This window comes from Pinus tabuliformis, chromosome J, assembly GCF_031772625.1.
Source record: "Pinus tabuliformis cultivar Carrire ecotype Pingquan chromosome J, CPIR1, whole genome shotgun sequence".
NCBI lineage: Eukaryota > Viridiplantae > Streptophyta > Pinopsida > Pinales > Pinaceae > Pinus > Pinus tabuliformis.
Genome location: NC_142295.1, coordinates 273,107,308 through 273,131,682, shown reverse-complemented (window position 1 = coordinate 273,131,682; position 24,375 = coordinate 273,107,308). Strand labels below are relative to the sequence as shown.

The 24,375-nt window shown below is 40.6% G+C and overlaps 1 protein-coding gene across 1 annotated transcript in view; it reads left to right on the top strand.

Moving 5' to 3' along the window:
- The first annotated feature begins 259 nt into the window (after positions 1-259).
- The window catches only part of LOC149226834 (uncharacterized), a 90,952-nt gene continuing 66,836 nt past the window's right edge, over positions 260-24,375 (top strand). The window contains exon 1 of the mRNA XM_089377617.1: positions 260-526. Coding sequence (XP_089233743.1) covers positions 412-526 — 115 coding nt within the window. The 5' untranslated portion in view covers positions 260-411. The remainder of the gene's footprint in view (positions 527-24,375) is intronic.

Genomic DNA, 24,375 nt, shown 5'->3' with positions numbered 1-24,375 from the left:
ATACAAGCTTATTTTTAGTAAAATGTAAGCCCTTTGTCGAAATACCCTTGGGTCAAGTAATATGGTTCAGGAATAATGTCCCTAGTGGAATTTCTGTTAAAGGTTTTTTTTTTTTAATAAACGCTTGTTTTGAAAACGATAATTTAGTTTTGCAAACGATGTAATGTTTTCATAATGGTTAAAAATGGGTACCCTGGTTTGGTTTAAATTGAAAAATGTAAATCCTTTAGTTTTGCAAACGATGTAATGTTTTCATAATGTTAAAAAATGCTACCCTGGTTTGGTTTATATTGAAAAGGTCTAGATTGTGAAAGCATCACCTGTCACTCTTAGGCTGGAGTGCTAAATCCCAGGAGTGCCTAATTTCCACTGTCGTCAACAAGGGGAAGGGTAAAGCGCAGGCAAGGAAACATGCAGGCTCTCCGTGGGCTTCTGAGCATTGGTCAAGTTCGTTGCTTATCCACCGCTGTCCCCGATACTTCTTCCATTGCAAACTCCATATTTAAAACCCTCAATCTCCGATCTGGTATGTTTCTGTTTTCTCTTCTTTTTCTTTTAGAATCAGGGCGTACTCCTTTTTTTAACATTTTCATGGGTTTTAGTATCTCTGTTTCTCGCATTTTCGGAGAATGCCGATCAAATAATTTATAGAAAACACGTTCCCGTATTGCGTGGATTCGATGCCTTGACATCCTCGACCAATGGGAGACACCCCAAGGATGCCCTAAGATGGTTCTTTGCCACAGGGAACGTCCCAGAGAAAACTTCGTGCCCTTCTCGTTTGATTGGGAAGGTGGAGGGTAGGTATTCCCCTATTCCTGATCCATAAGGGACACCTGGGATGCGTTCTCCTCGTATCTTGCTAATTGTGTTGACAATTGACACAAAGGAGGAAGAATGCGGCTACTTGTTTCATGCAAAGATCTAGGTTAGTAGACAGTTTCTTCGCATCATCTTTGATAATGGAATTTAACAAAATTTGCTCAATCTATGATATTGAATACGACTATCCAGGGCTTGGGTTACACTTTATTTAAATATAGGATGTAAGTACAACCTTGATATGGGGGTGATACATGTCCGGATCTGGTTATGGCGTATCCAACTCTGAATACAGCCAGGCAACACTCAGGATTACTTGGGAGCAACAGAAAAGAAAGAAAGAAATATTGGAGGGAGAAGGGAAATTGCATAAGCAATTATGGATTGAGGTGGCATAGCTCAAGTAGTCTTTGATTAAATATTCAGGGAAGATTTCATTTTAGTGCTGTTTTTTAAAATAGATTGAAATACAAACAAAATCTCGACGATAGGGTGAAAGGGTCACTTGAGTGGGGGCACCACCTTTTAACTCTACAAATTTGTTGGAGCTCACATGCAATCTTCACTGGCCAGGATTTGGATCCCACATGTAATATTCGCTAGCAAGGATTCAAATCACACGTATTGTTCTCACTATCAAGAACTCATTAGTTTATTGCAAGAGGGTGCTTCCCATCAGAATTTCTATGCTTTGACTTGCGTTGTTCTAATTGCAGAATTTGATTGAATTGCATGTTATTTGTGAAAAGATTGTGAAGCATTGTGCAAATGCAAATCTGATGAGAAAGAAACAAGATTTGCAGAGGTCAAATTGTGCAATTTAACTCAACTCTAAGTTGCACGCTGAAACGTTTCAGAGTTTCCGAAATGGGTACGTTTAGAAACGTCACCTACCGGAAATGGAAACGTCGTTCGAAACGTCAGCCCAAACGTCATATATACAAAAAAAAACATGTATAAATAAATAAGTGAATAACACATTATCTTTGCAAGAAAAAGGGGAATAAGGCCCATAGATGACAATTTAGAAGGGAAAACAAGTCTATATTAACTCTCATAGATGATTACATGATGGTTGACTTTCGGCCGAGTTTCGAATAAGTTTCAGAGCTTCAGGGACGGGTATGGCCCGAAATGTCGGGTTCCTAGAAGTTTCGTGCAGCATAGACTCAACTCATTTAAGGGTTTTATGAGAATCAACCCAACGACAGTGAATATTGTCCAAATCCAAGCAGCCTAAAACTAACAAACGAACTCTTGGTTTAAGCAAAGTCAGAACAAACATACAATCAACTTGATTAACTATTGAAGCAAAAACTTAAAATATTTTTGACAGATTCTTGAAAGGTCAAGGCTAAAAGTGAAATGACCTTTTCAATCACTTAGAGACTGATTATTGAATCAAAATTTTGTGATTTGAATGCAAAATTAAAGCATGCAAGCATTAACAAATAAAGTTTTACCAAAATTTTGAACAATCAACCACCAAGAGTCAGGCCTTTCACTTAGCTAGAGATTGATTGCTGAACTTGAAGGCTTGTATGAACTAAAATTAGTATTTTTTTTTCCTTTATATATATTTAAAATCTAATTTATGGAAAAACTTAAGGCTGAAAGCGATAGACCTTCGATCAATCAGGGATGATTATCTGAATTGGAGAGATTTTCAGGCATCAGTAAGGAAATTGCAAATTGAATAATTGAAGAAAAACCACAAATTGCCGGCATCTATGTATTGAGGCAAACATGATTAAAATCTCTGAGATAATGATGTTCTAAGGGTAGCTTGGCTATCTCTAAGGTTCTTAATTTTACTCTATGAAGCTATCCCAAAACATAACAAAATCAACCATTTTAACAACTAAAAACCGAAGTTAGTGAATACATAACATAATTAGAATCAATAACCTACACGAGGTTGATAAATTGACTAGCTTTCGAAGATATGGTATCCTTACAAAATCCTAGATTTATAACTATAAACAATTTGAACACAAATAAGAAATATTCACACATTTCGAGTGAAAGATAATTTGCCTAAAAATTCAGTAGAGTTTTTGTATTCCATTGCCCTCCTTGAATACAATCTTGAACCTTGTATTTATAAGCAGATATACAAATTTAAGCAATCGTAAACAAGTTTAAAAAAACATAAGCTTTAATTAAGTTTCCTATAAAAAATGAAAATCAAATCTAATGTTATGGCCTCCTTGTCATGTCCATAAATTTTATCAAACCAGAATATATATCCTTCCTCTTATAATAGAAACTTTTGTTATCCTACTTATACCAGTATGATAAAAATGTATATAATATTTTATTTATTTTTTGAAATTGATGTTTTTTATAAGCCTCTTGGGGTGAATTATGCATGCATGAAGGAGGGATATGTTGGCCATTGTCTATAGAGTTTGGAGGGCAAGAAGTTGGCTAAAGCATGCATGCTCCACCTTCCCCTTTTTTGAGGGCCCTTGTGGGTAGTGGTTGCAGCAAGTTGTACATAGGGCTTCTTGAAATGGCTACTGTTGTTTCAACCTTATCATTGCCCACAAGGTAGCTTGAATGGCTATCTTGATCCTTGCAGGTATTTCTTTGCATAGTTGGCCATTGGGAAAACCTAGTATAATCACTCTTAGTAGGTACAAGGCACCCCAAAATGGCCACCTTCATGGGTGACTCTCTTTGCATAACTGTGCGCAAGGTAGCTTGAAATTGCTGCTTTCCTAGGCAACTTTTTTTGCATGCATCCATGGGGGTAACTTAATATGGCTGCCCTTCGTGGGTGGCACTTATAGGTGCCCTTATATCCACCCATGGGATGACTTGAAATAGTTGCTTTTGTGTGCAACTTACTCAACTAGGTCAAAGGTCACAAGCTGACATTGAGATAGCTCTAAAACATAATAAAAATGTCAAAATCTCCCACTCCTGTGGGAATAAAGGCTCTCCACTGTGACATAATCCTTCAATCATGGACAATCTCCATCAAGCAAATGATAAAATGGTCCATGAGTGCTTCTCAAGCCAAGAAATCATCAAAGTACATGGCTATATCTCCAAATGGAACCTCCTCCACCATGATGTTATCCTTAAAAGGTTCCTATGTCACCCTTATAGGGCACATAGAGATGACAAGGCATCACTTGCATCAAGCTCAATGTCCATCAAATAGGGTCAAGGCTTGCTTGGGGGTGTTTAGGGTCCATTTGGGCATGTCATCATATAAGCCAATGCCTTGGTTGTCTAGCTCAACATCTTAGCATCTGCAGGTACATCAAGAGGTATGAAACCATGTGGAAATTGCTCAAGGCCCAATGCTCCTCTCCGAAGGAGCAACGTTTGGGGCTACAAGGCCACATATGCTCTTAGAACGGGACAAAACATCCCTAAGAATGTGCTAGAGAGGAGTCAAGCCATCCCTCAAGGGATATTTGCTGCATGTGTGACACAACCTGAAAGAAACCTCTTAATATCAAGTTAGATTAACATCATTAGGGACAAAAGCCTTTAAAGCATCATAGTGGACCATATCTAATGTTAGGGGCACAAAAATACTTCACACAAAACTTACCTTCAAATGTCTTTCTAGCTCAAGTTTTGTAAACAAGATATCTCGCTTGTGTTAGGGATGATTAGGTCAACAACCCTATTAGGTCTTTATAATTGTTGTAATTCTCATGTATTTGTTAAAAGAAAAGAAAAAGAAAATTTATTGTCAAAGAAAAATTATTTACAAGCATGAGTTTCATGGTCAAAGCATCCATTGAGTGCTTCTAGGGTTTGTGTCATGAGTCATTGTTCTTGTCATTATGTACTAGACCCTTCTTGGGCTCATTGTATCAAAGACGAAAATTATTTTTTATGTAAAAGCCTAAAGGTGTCTCTTGTCACTCCACCAAGTTGGCCTCAAAAGAAGATAAGTCGGCTTCATTGAATGATTCGACCACCTTGAAGATACTATATATAAAAGTGCATTCGACCTATTGTGATTCCATCCATTCAAGGCTATTTGAAATTTTCAAGTGAAGAGAGAAGTGCGAAGAAGCCTAAAGGATAAGTCTTTATCATTACAAAGGAAGAATAAACATAATGAAGAAGAAAGAGACTTTTATCTAGCAAAAGGGGCCGAGATTATTTGTTTTTGTTGCCACATGCGAAGAGGACTGAGGTGAACTGCAGGGTCAAAGGTACATGCCAAATTTCAGAGTTGTAGAGAGGGTCGAGACCCTTGTTGACTTATCTTGAAGAGTTTACTTGTGAAGAAATTGACTAGAGTTTGACTAATCTTCTTGGGAGACTGGCTTGGTGGATTGGAGGAGGTCTTACTGTTGGTCAAAGGGTCTTGGTTGTCTCATTTGATTGGTTCTAAAAGAAGAGAAGAATACCTAGAAGAGGGGTTTTGCCTTAGCTGAGTGCTTGCATCTTTTGTTCTTTTGTTGTGTTTGTGATCTTCATTGTTTGACATTTGTCTTGATGATAAGGAACATTACAAAATAGAATTAATAAGGAGCATCGCAAGAAAGTGTCCAGAAAGAGAAATTAAATTAAATAAAACCCTATTTATGCTGCCCTAAGGATTTCTCAACAATCCTTTGTATCAGATGGTTGGACAAATGTTAGAAACCAACATTTGATAAATTTTCTTGGTGTTTCTGCTAGTGGTGCAATGTTTCTTGCAATTCATGATTCCTACTCCATCAGTGCAACTTCCTAAAACATTGCAGCTCTCCTATTGAAATCAATCAAAGATGTTGGTCCTAATAATGTGGTTCAAGTGATCACTTATAATGCAGCAAATTGTAAGGCAATAGGAAAATTATTGAACATACTCATCCACACATCTTTTGGTCCAGGTGCTTGGTGCACACATTGAACCTTTTGATGCATGATATTGTGAAGCATAAAAAATGTGGATGGATTAGTGAGCTTTACAAGAAAGGGAAGCATCTCATTAAATTTATCACAGGGCATAGAGGGGTAAACTACTTTTATGGCAATTACTCCAAGTTGTAGTTGCTTAAACTTTCAAAAACAAGATTTGCAAGTTATTACCTCACCTTTAGGCGGCTAGTGAAGGTGAAACAAGCTTTAATTAATATGGTTATCTTTGAATCATGGGATGACATTAACACTAATAGAGATGGTGCTAATGTAGTCAAGGACACTATTCTTGACAGTTACTTTTGGCCACAAATTAAATATGTTTTGCAATTCACCAAACCAATTTATTACATGATCAAGTTTGTAGATTCATATCAACCAATAATTGGGGAGGTGTATGAGCAGATGGATAACATGTTGGGGTAGATTAAAGACATTGTTGAGCCTAGAGATATCACCTTGTACAATTATATTCGTGTAGAGGTGGAAAAACGATGGGAAATGCTAAACATTCCATTGCATGACTTAACACATGTTTTGACACCTAAATACTATCATCCATCATGGCTTTCAACACCAACACCTGGGGGTGGGAGTAGGAGGAAACCACACGTACGAAAAAAATTGAGCAACTATATGCTTGGCACTGGTCCATTCTGGAGCAATCATGCAATTAAAGATCGAGAGAATTTCTCTTCTCTTGAGTGGTGGAACATGCATGGAGGTGCTACTCCACTTCTACAAACTTCGGCATTGCGAGTGCTATCATAGGTGATAAACACTTCTTTTGCAGAGAGGTGTTAGAGCTCTTATTCTTTCATCCACAATGTTAAAAGGAACAGGTTAAATTTAGGCTGGGCAGAGAGCTTGGTTTATGTTCACTACAACTTTTAATTGTTGTCCCATTATTGTGACGATGCAAAGACTAATAAAGACCTAAGATTTGGGACAAAAATCCACAGGAGGCCAATTTGGAGGATGGAGTGTTGCGATTAGAGCAATTGGAGGATGCTCTTATTTAGGATGATGATGATCGAGTTGAGATGCCACTCTCATATGGTCCCATGTTTCCCAGGTTCCATGCTTCAACAACTACAACAGAGGCTTCATCTTCATCAATTCCACTGCCACAACTTCCACAACCACCATCTTCTTCACTGCCACCATGTGGAGGCTCACGTAGTGTTCGTGGTGGAAGGAGGAGAGATTAGTAGATATATTCACAATTTACTGCTTTTGCAATAGATTAGACTTGTTGTGAATTTGAACTTTTTTGTCTTGCTCTTCCTAGTTTAGTGTGTACTTGGTGGTGGTCAGATGGCCTATTTTGTAAACATTATTATTTGAATTTTGGGCATGACTCATGTTGATAGTTGCTCACTTGCTAGATAAGTTATTTGAATGCTTTATGATTTTTTGATTTATTTTCTAAATGTTTTATGCTTTATGATATGCTTAAAAATTTGATGTATGTTTGCGATTGCTAGAATGTAGATGGTTGATGCTCGAATAATTAATCATTGATGTACAATGGACGCCATATCTATGTTGAATCTTGATTTATATACAAATATGCATGTTTTCATATCTTCTACAATTGATTTGGTATTTTGGATGTTTTTTTTGAATATATATATATATATATATATATATATAGATAGTAGACGCTCCGCTTCCTAGATTTTTGGAAAATGATGCTTCCGACGCTTTGCCTCTAGTTTGTGCAATATTGCTCCAACCCCTTAATTTATCAACTCTATCTTGTTAAATTTGGAAACTAGGGCCAAACTTCACATTGGACAACTCATATGAGGCAATTCATACTTTTCTTGGATTCCTCTCTCTGAGAGGTGTAGGATTGATCTAAAGATCATCCCATTCTGACATGTACAAATGAAGTTATGAATTTATTTTGATTATGGACAAATTGTCAAGGTCGGCCAGCCATCAAATTAGCCTCCTCCAGCCTTCAACGTTGCATATAAATACAAGGAGCCTCCTCCTCATTTTGGCATCACTCTCATTCATCTTTCTCTCTCTCATCTTGATTGGGTACGGATTTCTGGGCACCTCTCTCTCTCCACATGTGCGAAGGGAAGACTGGTTTTTCTAGCTGTTGCGTTGACTAGATTTGACCGAAATTTCAGGAGGTTGACTTTGACCAGCGTTGACCCTATTTGACTGCGGTTTTGTGAGGGAGACTTCTATTTTGGCAGGCCATAATTTTGGGCATGAAAATCGAGGCTGTTTGACCCCAGCGTTGACTGACCTAGTTCTGGTTGCTGCGTTGACTTTTGTTGACCATGTTTGATTGGTTATTTTTAGACTGTTTTGAGTAGCATTATCTTGTTGTTGGAGGTCGAGTTGACCAAGGTTGACCAAGCTGTTTTGGAGGTCTATTTCAACCTTGTTGACCAACGTTGACTTTCTGGTTAGGGCTTTCTGTTTCTGCTGTTTTGACTGATCAGATTGGGCAAGTGAATATTGTAAATTGTACTCTCTCTCTGTGCTGAACTTTTGAAGAATTATAAGAAGAATTGATCAAGGGTTTCCCCACATTGGGGTTTGTCCCTGGCTGGTACCATATCTTGTGTCCTCTTGTGTTGGCTTGTCTTCTACTGTTATTGTTTATGTTCTATTTGCATTTTACTATCATGATGATGTGATTGTTGAACTGGATATTGATATTGGGCTAATAAAGAAATTGAAGTAAAATTGCTCTAAGCATAGAGCATACCATTGTTATCCTAAAATTATGCTCCAACACCCTGATTTACTATCTTCAACAGGGAAGAGGTTCCAACCACCTGGTTTTATCAGCGTCAATTGAAAGGATGATTCAAGTTTCAACACCCTGATTTACCAACTCTAACTAGGAGGCTCCAATCCCCTCGTTTTATGAACTTCAACTGAAATGATGCTTCAACACCTTGCAAGCTCCGACTTGCCCTAGCACCACCCTGCCACGCTAAAGTGTTCTCAGACTCCAACATGAAGGAGACCCCAATCTCTGCGTTGCACCACCCTGCCACCCTACTTAGCAAGCCACCACTTGCTCTGAAGGCTTCGACCTTCAATTCACCACAGCGGACAACTTTTCATATATTTTCAAACTGGATCCACCTGCACTCAATATCCATAAACAACATCAAAACAACCTGCTGGCTCTGTTAATCTGCAATACTGGCATAAAGATGTGAACAACAATACCAACTCTCTTTGCACAAGGATCAACCTCTAGTTGGTCAGTCCTATAGCACTAAATGCTCCAACAATGTCACAACAACAACTCTGTCTTCAATGGGAGAACCCTAGCATCTCTGCTCTGATTCTGCTCAAAGGATAAAAGTTAAAACACTCTGGCAAGTCCACTGCCACAACAACTCTGCTCAAGTTACATCAACTTGTCGACTCACATCAACAACCTCTGATTTGCAAACATATTTAGAATACTGTGGCGGTGTCTCAACAACATGAGACTTTACTCATCATGTATATCAAACCCTAGGCAACAAACTTTGACTCAATATACAACTATACTGTCAATCATAGCAACCATACATATCACTCTCTTTTTGCTCATCACATAGACCTTGTGAAGCAACCTTTGTTCAAACCCTGATAGTAATATGATCTCTGATTCAATAATAGCAATAGGCCAACAACTCTTAAGAATATAAGAGAATGATAGCAACCCAATCCAATACATTGCTCATCCAATCATCAAACCCTAGAAGCAAACCATAATATTACAATAGTAGCAGAATATTCACGCAACAATCAGCTAGATATGTCACCAATATGCTCATATCAAACCTTGCACAATTAAACTTAGCAACATCTCTTGCTCATCCATACCACTGGGTCAACTATAGGCCCATAATTAGTCATACAAACACCAACACAGGCAACATATACTACACTCTATGTTCTCAACTGTAACGCGGTATCAGTTCATAACAATACTCATCAACATCATGTAAGACACAAAGCAACACTTTGACAAGATGTATTTAAATATAAATCCCAATTTATGAATCAAATTCCGAGTTCATTGTAGGTCAAATGACTCTGCTTGGTCTGTCCAAAATCTTGTCACAATACTTCACTAACTCTTCCAAATATTGGCTGAAAATTTAACAAGAACAGATGCTTGGTTCATACCTTAGTTTTTATGAGAAGGTTAATTATAAGACTGCTGTCAAGGCGTGCCTTCTTTGTCACTGATTTCTTCAAGATCTATCGTTCAATGGCTATTAAAAGGTCTAAGACAAACCTTGCCTTTGTTTCAAATTATGCAATCTTTGAAATGACAAACACATGCTTTAATATTCAGAATACTGTTCCTTATCATGACCTGGATAGACTTCATACAATAAGCTTATTTACTGTATTGAAAATTGACTTATCAAACCAAGAACTCAAACTGAAATGCCTTGACAGAGATCTTAGAAACTTGGTGGTGACAAATATACAGTTTCAACAAATATGAAATAGGCCTCCCAATTGTGACCTTCAATACAACAGTCAGACTAGGTCTAGCTCGGACCGCAGGCAACCTCAAAATAACTTCTAACCTATCTTCTTCAGAAACTCAATCTAACCTAAGGATATATACCTGAAATTCAACCTCAGAACAATGAATGCAACTTCATGTGCTGCCTCAGACAAGCCTTCAAATGAGAGTGAAATCATTTTACAAGGGGAGCCGAGATTATGCTTCAGATAAGGCCGTTTAAATGTCCCGGAAGCTGCCTTCGAATAGTCTCAAACTGGTGCGAGAAGGTTGGCAAAAACAGACCCAAGAAGTTGTGTAATTCTAAGCCTTAGGAAGGCCTAAACAGAGCGAAAGTGTCCACAGACGGTTTGCCTCAGAAGAGCTGAGAACTGCCACATAAAAGCCTCAGACAATGCAGAGTATTCCACAAACGGGGCCTCAGGAGGGTTGAGAACAACCTCAGAATCAGTGCGAAATGCACCTCAGACAGAGCCTCAAAATACAATCACAGAGAGCCAAAGAATTGTCACACAGAGGCTTTAGGATGGGGCCGAAATTCATCTCTTGAACAGGCCTCCATGATGCAGATTGTCCTCAGTCGTGCCTCAGAGCTGGCCAAGAAACTTGACTCAAAAAAGCCTTTAGACCTTAATAGAAACCTCCTCTGATTAGGTCTTGGAAGTTGGAACAACCTTAAATTAGTCTCTGTCCCAGCGAAATTCTCAAGTAAAAGATGAAGCAAATAATCCAGAAAACCCTTACAACTTTGGCCTACTTCTCAAATTGTTGTTTAGCTCGGGTGACAAATAAAATAGCTTCAAATCAACGAGTTACATTAGATAAGTGTATCACAATGGATGATCATTTGGAGGAGAACGGAGTTCCTTTTTATACAAGATGGAGGGACTTTTAGAGGTAGGCTGACATGACAAAAAAGGCATGGAGCTGACCTTCAAAACTCAAAATTTTGAATTTTCAAATTGAGTATTTTGGAGCCAGAAACTTAGGCTGACTTTATCTCCAAATTTTTATGATTAACCAACCTTATGTGCAAGCCGATTTGGGTTGGGATAGTCCTCATTTTGAGGGCTGATAAGCCCACCATAATTTAATCAAATTTAAAAAAAATAAAAATCATTATTTAATCAATCAACAAGCTGCCTTGTTCTTCTCCTTTTGGGGCTTCATGACCATAGAATAAGGCTCCAACTTTGATGAGACTTATCTCCTCTACCGTAAGGAGTGATGGGACGTGCCACCTATCGTTGGAATCGACAAGACGAGCTCTATCAATTGATGATTGTCTCAATTGCAATTTCACTGATCTTCTTATCCAAAATATTCATCAAAAGCGGGGCATCATGACCACACCGCAAGAACTTCTTATCCTTTCAGGTTTTTTTAACCAGTGGAGCTTCCAATTAATGCAATCCATAGACAAATTTTAAGAGCATTCAAAGATGACGTTGACATCAATGACAACACCATTCAACACCTTCAACAACCTCCCAAAAATAGAAAAGTGCTACCTCTTGTGTACGGTAATATCATCCCATTAAATTTGTGAAAATAAGTTCCTCTAAACAATAAAATATGCTCCAATGTGGTTACAACTCCAAACTTGTGCAAGTGGTCAAATTAAGAACCCATTGAATTCTCTAACGTGTTGAAATTGTGTAGCCTGAGAGGGTACTCCCACAAGTTCTAGGTGCTTGTCTTGTGAAGAGAAAACCCTCAAAATGGTGTGTTGTGGGCAAAGTACCCAAGTTTGGGGTTTGAACCCAAAGATGTGGGTGTGGAACCCAAAAGAAGTAATATTATATTCTAAGTGTTGTTGAGGAGACTCTTAATGGGGAAAGAGGGCTCCTAAGACACCAATTGGAGAGCTATAAATATCAAGCCAATGGATGGGCTAGTCACAAGTTGGAAGGACACATTTGTGCAAGATATCAAGAGCCTTAAAGAAGCAACAATCTTAGAGAGAGAGAGAGCCACAAGGATCTCTGTTCTATTCTGGCAAGGGAAAGGAATCGTGACAAGAGATTATTTGTGTGGAAGAGGCTAAAGTTTCTGTTGAAGCCGTAGGAAGTAGTGTTGAGTTTGTTCTGTGCAAGGAGCAGCCTTAGGAACAATGTTGAGGTTGATTAAGGCATGTTTAAGGCCATGTTCAAGTAAAGTCTGTTTGTGAGCCCCGCAAGGCTGGTCTGTGCCCTAGTCTAGATTGCAGCCAAGAAGAAGCCTGGACCAAGGATGGATAAAGTAAACAAACTTGGCCTAGGGGCACTTATGGTAGGCCAAGGCTACCCTACCCAAAAAGGGTTGAGGGTAGACCGCAGGTAGGGCCTTAGGCAAGAGGTCCGAAGTTGCAGGCAAGAAGACTGCAAAGCAGCGACAACAGGCCGAGTTTGTGCAAACAACAAGAAGAGGGTTGATCTAGGTTATGTTGGGTAAAGGAAGGACATAACAAGATGGAGACATTGTTGGTATAGTACGGTGGGCTAAAGGAGAAGCCTACCTGTGAGTAGCAAGTGGACAAAGATTTATAGGAGCTGATCTTCTATGGATAAAGAGGACTAAAGGATTACTTGCAAAGGATAACAGACAACAAGTAAGTTGAGTTATTTGTCTTTGTTTTTCATGGGCAAATGAGGGTCTGAAGGATAAGACATCAGCCCTAGTTGTAACAGTCAAAGGATAGATTGTATTTTGCTGTATTATAGCATTTGTATTAGGGTTTTTAAAGGGCCATGATCCCTAGTACGGGAGCCCTATGAATTTCTTATTGATGGATTGATAAGAAATGTTTTGGGCCATATGTCTTGTGTACTATTGATTAATTTCACTGCTGTATATTCCGCTGTGCAAAGTTGTTCATTGTTCAACACTGCTAGTGTGTTTATGTGCTAGTTTAGTCATAGACCAGACCTAGGGTGCAAGGAAAATTCAACATGGTATCCGAGCTACTTTGAAGGGCAGATGGTTTAGAGTGCGCACAAGGATCAACTTAAGAGGGAGCTGAGTTGACCTGTTGTTGAAGGACAAACAACTTGCCAAAGATGGTGATTGGCTTGAGGTGTGAGGACCGGTTGGATGGGATGTCCAACTACTATCCATGGAAGGAACGAATCAGCTAGTGTTGCTGGTTAATGATCAATAAGAATTTGCTAACAAGCAGATTGCTAAACCAACAGATGCAACTGAATTGGCAAGGCATGAGAAGTCATATGTAAAGGTTAAGTTGATCATTTTTGGTGGAGTTAAGGATCACTTGATACCTCATCTCATTGGGAAGAACATCACATGGGATATGTGAAAGGCTCTGCAAGACTTGTTTTAGAATAATAACGAGAATCAGAAGATGGTATTGAGAGAGAAGCTCAGGGAAACCAGGATGACAGATGGAGAGAACGTGACTTCGTATCTTACAAGGGTTCAACAAGTTCGTGACGAGCTTAGTGCCATTGGTGATAATGTTCCAAAACTTGAGTTGGTGAGGATTGCCTTGAAGGGAATTTTCGAGCAATGGAAGCCAGTCATCAAAGGTATAGTCTCATGAGAGAAGTTACAGATTGGAACAGGTTATGGGATGATTTTATCTAGTAGGAACTTCTTGACAAAGATCTTCAGAAAAAGAATTATGATGAAGAGAATATGGCTTTCAAGTTTCGCTAGTAAGATGAAGGTTAAAGGAAAGTTCAACAATGGCAACAAGAAGAAGGATCCAAGTAAAGTGAAATGCTTTACATGTGGCGAGTTTGGTCATTATGCGAGTAAGTGTCCGCAAAGGAAGAAAGGAGGGAATGAGAAGAAGCAAGAGGTGACAATGGCTGCTTTAGCCGTAGAACAAGATGTTTTCTTTAGGAAGTTTAATGAGGAGTTTTATTTGATCTCTCATTTCTCAAAGAGCACTATTCGTGAGGATGCATGCTTCATAGACAGTGGAGCGTCGAAGCATATGACAATATCGTGGTAAGTATTTGAGAGCTTGACTGAATGGGAGTTTGATCTACACGTGAAGATTGGTGATAAGAGTCAGGATACGGTCAAAGGAGTAGGGATTGTACCATTTAGGATGGAGTCAGGAGGGTTGCTGTGAGTCCAAGATGTACTTTGGGTACCAAAGCTTAGGTGCAACATGTTATCTGTCTTAGCGATTGAGGCTAAGGGGTTTGACGTATTGTTCCAGGATGGAAAGGTTATGTTCAAACATAGTGGCTCTAACTCCAATATAGGAGCGATTCCTGGAAGTAGGGAGGATGGTATGTATAGGCTGAAGGGCAAGCCTATTGACCAAGGGAAGAAGAAGGTTCCAGAGACTCAAGGGGAGTTGCGTTTGAGAGGGAGTTCGCAGATTCAAAGGAAGAATCTGCAACCCAAGAAGAGTTTATCGTCAGAGGGAAGAAAGGAGACTTCAACAGCTGACAAGGAGGAACCATGGAATGGCTTAAAGGCCTATTGGGAGAAGAAGAAGCAGGAGGCTTCCAGTGGCAGGGACACGACGAAGGAGAGTGTTGTTCATACTGTAGGTTATGCTTTAGTGATGGCTGATGAAGTGTTCGATGATTTTTGGAGAGTAGCCTTGAAAGGGGATTTTGTTCCACTATGCGATGATGAGATACTTTCGAGGAATGTGAAGAAATTTCAACCCCTACTCTGGTTATCAGTTTTCCTTATCACTCCATGCATTTAGTTTTAAATCCAAGCATGATAAAAATTCTAAAATTTGGAAATGACAATAATTTTCTGAAAACACAAATTTAGAGATTTCTCAACTGCTGAAATTGCAAAAATAAAATACAACAAAATTATGACAGCCACACACAGAAAGTAACATAGTGTTTTTGCTCAATGTGACCCTGGAAAAACCCCTTACAACTCTTGGGGAAAACCAGTTTGAGAGCTCTTCTTTATTTCTGAAAATGTTTTTACAAAGAAACTAAAATACACAGTAAAAATTCCAGCAACCACAAATTACAACTTATCTCGATTTCCGTGCTTGAACTCCACGTGGAAAATTGTGCCAATCAGCAAACAACCAAAACAGAAATTTTTACAGCAATAAAACAACATTAAATGCTATACGACCAACCTCAAAAAACATGCCCAAAACTTGCTGTCCCCCTTCCTCGATTTTTGTGCCTTTCTCTTGTTGTATGGTTTTTCCTTGGGATGCGTGCGAATAAATGCTGCTGCCCAGATTTGCTGAAATGTCTTCTTGCTGGTCTCCTTCACTTCCTCACTGCTCAGAAATTTTCTCCTTGCTCTTTCTTCTCTTTCTCTCAAATGCTCATGAAAGAATGAATGATCTTTTCTCTTCTTCTCCTTTGATTCTCTAAATGACCTTTTGGGTTACCCTAAGATCTAATGGTTGAGATTCATTTAGATCTAGGGATGAGAATAAATGTGCATTTAATTCTCACTTTCTATTTTTTAACTCACCCACTTAAATAAAGACCCACTTAGCCTTTTATTTCCATAGTCACTTTTTCACTTTCTAATTCTTCATTGAGTTTAATAAAGTCACCTTTAAATTATAATATAACTTAACCACTTATAAAGTCACTTTTAAATTATAATGTAAGTTTACCACTTATAAAGTCACTTTTAAATTAAATTGATTTTACCACCTATAAAGAAAAGTACAAATAAATTTGAACACTTTTCCCTAGGCCAAAGATCAAAGCCTTAGGGAACCACTTGTCCTCTGGTACCCAAATTTTAACACTTCCTCTTACCGAGGAAAGTTTTCCTCACCACTCCCATCTTGTCTTTGAAGTAGACATGCTTGCCTCATGGTAAGGCTTTGGTGAAAATGCTCACTACCTGATCATTTGTGGAAATGTACTCAAGCTTGACAGCGCCTTTTTGGACATAGTTGTTAAATTTGGACAACTAGGTCCAAACTCCATGTTTTGATGCTCAGATTAAGAGGCTAATATTTTTGTTGGATTCCTCTTTCTGAGAGGTGTAAAATCCATATAAAAATAGTCTTAATCCGATGAGCAGAACTTATATTTTGAATTTATTATTCTTAATAAATTATATGTGCAAAGGTCAGCCAGTTTTGTAATGTAGGCTCACATGCCCAACAGATGTGTCACACACCCTCATTGATGGATATATATATACAGGAAAAGTTGGAGAGAATTTGATCACAACACAACTCACATCTTCCTCTCTCATCCTAAAAAGTACGAGCTACCTGGAGGACGAATTTCAGCCACACGTGGGAAGGACGAAGAGGATTTTTCTGCTGCTAGGTTTTCTGCTGCTAGGGTTTCTGCTGCTAGGGTTTCGCAGAAGTTTGACCAGCGTTGACTTTGGTCAACGCTTGGTCCAAACAAGCTGAAAACTTGTGGGAGGTTTGATTTTTGAAGGCCATACTACCTGGCACAAAAATCGAGGTCAAAGGGTTGACCGTTTTGCTGCTGCGTTGACTTTTAGCTTGCTGCCCCTGCGTTGACTTTTCAGGACATCGTTGACTTTTGTAGAACTGACTTGGGTTGACTCATCTACTGGTTGGAGGGTTGTTGTGACACATGCTGGGCTGGCTGACCAAAGGAGACTTTGCTGGTTGAAGCATCCTGTTGACCGCCGAAACAAACACATACATTTTTCTTGTTTCTGATTTGTCTTCTGTAAGATCTGCTTATATGTTCTATCTGCAATTTGCTTATCTACTTGTATGATTGCTGTGAGAAAAGTGAAATTGCTCTTAGCATAGAACATCTACAAAACTTTACATGGTATCAAAGCTGAGGTGAAGACAAACTCTATCTATAGCAATCATCATCGAAGGAAATGGATTCCTCTAAGCTTGAATTCAGGGAGAATGACAAGCTGACTGGAAGTGATGACTTCCATGCCTGGAAGATGTTATTAGATCTCAAATTAGAAGATCATGATCTCCTAGATCATGTGACAGGGAAGATTCAAGAACCTCCATCAAATGCCTCTGCTGCTGTTAAACACAAGTATAAGAAGGGAGAAATCAGAGCAAAACTGCTGATCAGGGAATCCATAAATAAGAGTCTGGTTGCCTACATATCTGAACTAGGCACATCCAAGGAGATGTATGACAAACTGATACTTATGTTCCGAGTAAACAATGTGAACCAAGTGCTATTCCTCAAGAACAAGTTGAAGAATATGAAGAAGGGCCGAGACGAGTCTATTCAAACTTTCTTTATGAAGTTGACCGAAACCAGGAACAATCTGCTAGCTATTGGGGAGACAATAGCTGATCGTGAGATGGTTCTCACCGCACTTGGAGGACTTCCATATGAATGGCAAGTATTCACAACTACCATTCTCAACAATAATACCATCCCTAACTTTGATGAGCTTCTGTCTAGATGTATGCAAGAAGAAACAAGGATGAAGGAATTTGATAATGAAAGAAATGCTGCCTATGTTGCTCATTCCCGAAAGAAGAACTCTGGTGGTTCCAAGGACAAAGGAAGGACTAAGACTCAAAAGAAGAAGGGTAAATGTTTCACCTGCCATAGGACTGGACACTATGCTAGAGAATGCCCCTTCCAGAAGAATTCTCCCGATAGTGACGACAACAACAACAACCGAAGGAATGGGAATCAAAGAAATGACAAATCCAAAGGAAAGAGGAAGGCTCACTTTGAAGGAAACCATCCACCTTCTAAAAGGACCAGAAATACCAGGTATGAGGAGTCTAATGTTGTTGATAAAAGAAATGAGTATATTCTAATATCTGCTCTCTCAGCTGCATCTCCGCCCGACACTATGGATGTCTGGCTAATCGATAGTGGTGCCTCAAGACACATCACCGGATTCAAGGAAGCACTTTCTGACATGGTTGAAAGGGATACTAATCTAGAAATTATCCTTGGGGATAATGCCACTTATCCTGTGAAAGGGACCGGGACTGTGACCCTCCACTTGTCTCAAGGACAAGTCCTCCATCTACAAGATGTACTCTATGTACCCAAATTGAAGAAGAACCTTGTGTCTGTATCTGCCATGGAAGACAAAGGATTCAATGTAACTTTCTCTGATGGAAAGGTACTCATGTGGAAGAAGAGCTTCAAGGAAGCTATCTCAATTGGTTTTAGAGTTGGTACACTCTACCAGGTTGGAGGGAGTCCGTTGGGAGCTATGACTTGTGATACTATCCGTCAAACCGAACTATGGCACCGAAGATTTGGACACCTTCATTACAAGGCTCTTCCCGAAGCAAGGAAGGTGGTGACAGGGATGCCTGATTTTGGAAATAATCATAAAGGTGTATGTAAGGGCTGTGCTGAAGGAAAACATAGAAGGGGACCTTTCCCCTCAAGTGTCACAAAGACATCTGAGATATTGCAACTGGTCCATTCTGATCTTTCCGGTATGTTGCCTGTAACATCCCTGGGGGGATGTTCTTACTATATGACATTTACTGATGACTTCTCTCGCAAAACCTGGATATACTTCTTGAAGAAGAAGGATGAGGCTTTCATGTGGTTCCGTACCTTCAAAGCCTTGGTGGAAAATATGACCGGAAAGAAGATCAAGATTTTGAGGACTGACAATGGCACTGAATATGAGTCAAATGAGTTCAAAGACTTTTGCAGAGAAGCTGGCATTAAGAGGGAGACTACCACTGCATATACTCCTGAGCAGAATGGTGTTGCTGAACGCAAGAATAGGACTATTGTGGAAGCTGCCCGTGCCATGCTATGTGACCAGGGTCTTCCAAAGTTTCTGTGGGGAGAAGCTGCAAATACTGCTGTGTACATTCAAAACCGATGCCCTCATTCCGCTTTGGACTCCAAAACTCCCGAAGAGGTTTTCTCTGGTAAGAAACCTGATGTCTCACATTTTAGAATTTTTGGATGTCCTGTCTATTTTCATGTGCCGAAAGAAAAGAGAAGTAAGCTGGATGCTACTGGGAAGAAAGGAATGTTTGTGGGCTACAGTGAGACTTCTAAGGCATATAGAGTCTATGTACCTGGTCAAAGGGAAGTAGAGATAAGCCATGATGTCACTTTTGACGAAGATGCTTCCCTGAAGAAAGTAGTAGATCTTCCTAGATCTGAAGAAAACCATGAAGAAAGACCTGATAATCTGGAAGAACCCCAGGATGAGACTATGCCTGATGTTGAAGGGCCAATGGACCCTATTGATCCTTCCCCTTCTCTAGGAAAGAGGCCATCATGGCTCAGGGACACCCTCGGAGATGCTGAGGGTCATGCTGCCCCAAGGGGAACATTCCGAGAAAGCAAGAAGCCGTGTAGATACCAAGGGTATCTAGCTGCCATGAGTACTATTATACAATCTGAACCTGGATCTTTTGAAGAAGCCATCAAGCATCAAGTCTGGAAGGATGCTATGCATGAAGAATATGAGGCTATTATGAAGAATGATGTCTGGGATGTGGTCCCGAGACCGAAGGACAAATCTGTTGTCACCGCTAAATGGCTCTACAAGATTAAACATGGATCTGATGGGAGTGCTGAAAAGTTTAAGGCAAGATTTGTTGCCCGTGGCTTCTCTCAAAAGGAAGGAATTGACTATGACGATATATTTGCACCTGTGGCTCGATATACCACCATCCGATCCATCATAGCCCTTGCTGCTACGCAAGGATGGAGTCTTCATCAGATGGATGTCAAGACCGCTTTTCTGCATGGTGCAATAAAGGAAGAGGTGTATGTAGAACAACCTCTGGGATTTGAAGTTCAAGATCGAGACACTTATGTCTGCAGGTTGAAGAAAGCCCTCTATGGGTTAAAGCAAGCACCCAGAGCTTGGTATGAGAGGATGGATAGTTACTTGATGAAGCTGGGCTTCACTCGAAGCAATGCTGATCCAAACCTTTACTTTAAGGTTGAGGAAGGAAAGCCTCTCATTCTAGTGCTGTATGTGGACGACCTCTTCCTGACAGGTGATGACCCTCTCATTCATCAATGTAAGAGGGAGCTTGCTGCTGAGTTCGAGATGAAAGACCTAGGACTGATGCACTATTTCCTAGGCCTGGAGGTCTGGCAGAGACCTGGAGAGATTTTCCTTTCTCAAGGAAAGTATATTGTGAAGCTTCTGGAAAGATTTGGGATGGTGGACTGTAAGTCCGTGTCGACACCAATGGAACTCAACTTTAAGAAGCTGAGTGGCAGCGCTGCAGGGCCTATCTTGGCCAATCCTACTGAGTATCGTCAACTCATAGGAGCTTTGATGTTCTTAGTGAACACCCGTCCGGACATATGTTTTGCAGTGAATACTTTGAGTCAACAGATGGTTGAGCCTCATCATTTTCACTGGGTTGGTGCCAAGAATCTTTTGAGATATCTTCGGGGCACGATAAACCATGGGCTGAGATACACTGCCGGGAGTGTGATACTCCGGGGATACACTGATGCCGATTGGGCTGGCAGTGTGGTGGATCGTAAGAGCACATCTGGATGCTGTTTCAATCTTGGTTTTGCTTCGATCTCATGGATGAGCAGGAAGCAGAAGTCGGTGGCTTTGAGCACCGCGGAGGCCGAATACATTGCTGCTAGTATGGCCTGTTGTGAAGCAGTTTGGTTGAGGAAGCTCTTTAGTGAGCTGTTCCAACATGTGCTAGATACCACTGTAATACTCTGTGATAATCAGAGTGGGATTCGTATGACTGAGAATCCTGTGTTCCACGACCGATCCAAGCATATTGATATCAGGTACCACTTTATCCGGGATATGGTACAGCGAGGCGTCGTAACGCTCGATCATATAGGAACTGATGAGCAGGTCGCGGATATTCTCACTAAGTCCCTGGGGAAGGTCAAGTTCCTAACCTTCCGTGAGAGTCTTGGTGTCGTGGAAAGACCCTATGATGTGGGTCCTGTTGGACGATGAGCTCTGGGAGCTCTGGGGGGCTTTGGGGATAGCTTCTCGGAGCTATAAGCACTCATAATGCTTCTGCCCCACCCTTGTGATTATTGAGCTGGTTCGCCACTCATTTAATCTGTGCCCCGTATGCATCCTACCCATTGAGTTCAGGGCTCATGGGAAGTACCTCTCATTTGGCCAATGAGGTGTGGAAAAGCTAGAGACTATTAGCAAAGACTGATGGACACATCAGAGATTGCCGTACTCTCTATCTAGGATGGCATGGTCCAACCACTTGATCTGGGATCAAGATTTGTGAGGTCTGGGACCTCTGGACTGATTATGACAGTCAGGGAATGATGTCTTTGTGACTGACCCACTTCTGTTCTGAAATAAAGAAGCCAGCAAAGCAAGTTTCGGCGGGATGACTCACGATGTTAATTGCACTAATAGATGGAGTTCTCCCTAGTTGAGAGGGAGTGTTAAATTTGGACAACTAGGTCCAAACTCCATGTTCTGATGCTCAGATTAAGAGGCTAATATTTTTGTTGGATTCCTCTTTCTGAGAGGTGTAAAATCCATATAAAAATAGTCTTAATCCGATGAGCAGAACTTATATTTTGAATTTATTATTCTTAATAAATTATATGTGCAAAGGTCAGCCAGTTTTGTAATGTAGGCTCACATGCCCAACAGATGTGTCACACACCCTCATTGATGGATATATATATACAGGAAAAGTTGGAGAGAATTTGATCACAACACAACTCACATCTTCCTCTCTCATCCTAAAAAGTACGAGCTACCTGGAGGACGAATTTCAGCCACACGTGGGAAGGACGAAGAGGATTTTTCTGCTGCTAGGTTTTCTGCTGCTAGGGTTTCTGCTGCTAGGGTTTCGCAGAAGTTTGACCAACGTTGACTTTGGTCAACGCTTGGTCCAAACAAGCTGAAAACTTGTGGGAGGTTTGATTTTTGAAGGCCATACTACCTGGCACAAAAATCGAGGTCAAAGGGTTGACCGTTTTGCTGCTGCGTTGACTTTTAGCTTGCTGCCCCTGCGTTGACTTTTCAGGACAGCGTTGACTTTTGTAGAGCTGACTTGGGTTGACTCATCTACTGGTTGGAGGGTTGTTGTGACACATGCTGGGCTGGCTGACCAAAGGAGACTTTGCTGGTTGAAGCATCCTGTTGACCGCCGAAACAAACACATACATTTTTCTTGTTTCTGATTTGTCTTCTGTAAGATCTGCTTATATGTTCTATCTGCATTTTGCTTATCTACTTGTATGATTGCTGTGAGAAAATTGAAATTGCTCTTAGCATAGAACATCTACAAACTTTACAATAGTCTCTAATGAAGTGATACTTGATCTCAATATGCTTTGACCTGTCATGAAAAACTGGATTCTCCGTGAGTTTTATGCAACTCTGGTTATCACAGTAAAATATTGAAGGTTTCAATGCTTGACCAAATAGACCAAACAACATCTTGCGAAGCCATATGGCCTCACAACTAGCCAAACTAGCAACCATATACTCTGCCTCAGCTGAACTCAATGCAACTGACTGTGGTTTCTGGCTAATCCACGACACAACTACCGAACCCAACTCAAAACAACACCCGAAAGTACTCTTCCTATCTGAAGCACAACTTGCCCAATCTAAATCCGTGTACCCTGCCAGTCTCACTCCATCACCTTGTCTATAATCCAGACTAAAATTCACAGTCCCCTGCAAGTAACGAAGAATGTGTTTTGCAGCCACCCAGTGCACTCTCCTGGGCTCACACATGAACTGACTCATAGTGTTAATTGCAAAACATATATCTGGTTGAGTGTTGTCCAAATACATCAAACAACCAATCAACTGTATGTATAGATTAGGATCCACCAACTCGGAATTAGAAGCGTGAAGCTTCTTCCAGTTAGTGATCATAGGTGTAGACATGGGTTTGCAGTCCTCCATGTGAAATCTGTTAAGAATATCCACAATGTACTTCCCTTGTCCCAGGAAGAAATGCCCCTCCTCCTGCCACACCTCCAATCCCAGAAAATTATGCATCAAGCCGATATCCTTCATCTCAAACTCTGAAGCAAGATCACTCTTGCAGCCCTCAATGAGTCTCTTTGCACCAGTGATGATCAAGTCATCAACATACAACACCAGAATGAGAGGCTCCTCACCCACCACAATGAAGTATAGGTTCGGATCAGCCTCACTCTTTGTGAAACCTAATTGCTGCAAGTATGTATCAATCCTCGAGTACCAAGCTCTGGGAGCTTGCTTTAGGCCATAAAGTGCCTTTCCTTGAGTACCAAGCTCTAGGAGCTTGCTTCAGGCCATAAAGTGCCTTTTTTAATCTGCATACATGGGACTCCTTCCCATGCACCTCAAAGCCCTGCAGCTGCTCAATATAAACCTCCTCTTGAATGAAGCCATTGAGAAATGCGGTCTTCACATCCATCTGGTGGATCTTCCAACCCATCTCTGCTACAATTGATATAATGGAGCGAATAGATGTATACCGAGCTAAGGGAGCGAAGGTCTCCTCATAGTCAACTCCCTCTACCTGTGAGAACCCTCTCGCCACAAATCGAGCCTTGAACTTCTCGATGCTGCGATCTGCAACATGCTTTATCTTGTAGAGCCATTTGGAAGTAACAATTGATTTACCTTCAGGCCTCAGCACTACCTCCCAAACATCGTTCTTCATAATAGAGGAATACTCCTCCATCATAACCTCTCTCCAAACTTGCTGGCTGGCTGCCTCCTCATAACTAGAAGGCTCGGAGTCAACAATGCTTGTTACTAATGCCATGTAACTGCAGAACTGCTCAGGTGGTTTACTCTCTCTAACCTGTCTCTTTGGCCCAACAACTGATGTGGCCTCGCACAAGGTATCTTGAAGCCACTTAGGCTTCCTCTTCCTTGAGCATACTTCTCCCAACAGAGTGAAAGAATCATCATCATCAGAAGCCTGAACTTTTGAAGGCCTGTCAACTGATCTCATGCTTGAATCTGTCCCTCTAGATGTTGAAGTACCGTGCGAACTGTCCATTAGTGGACTACCCTGTGAACTGCTCTGCGGACTGCCCTGCATGCTGCCCGAGGATCCACGCACTTGACTCTGAGAGCCACTGCTCACTGATGGACCTGACACTGTAATTGATGTACCTCTTGATCCCTGACCACTAGATCCCTGTGACTGACTCAACTACTCCTCAGGGTCTGGTGACTCTGGATACTCTAACTCCCGTGACCTCCTGAAAGCTCTCTCCTCCTCGAACTTCACATTCCCCCTGACAACCACTTTTCTTTGCGCAGGGATATAAATCCGATAAGCTTTCGAG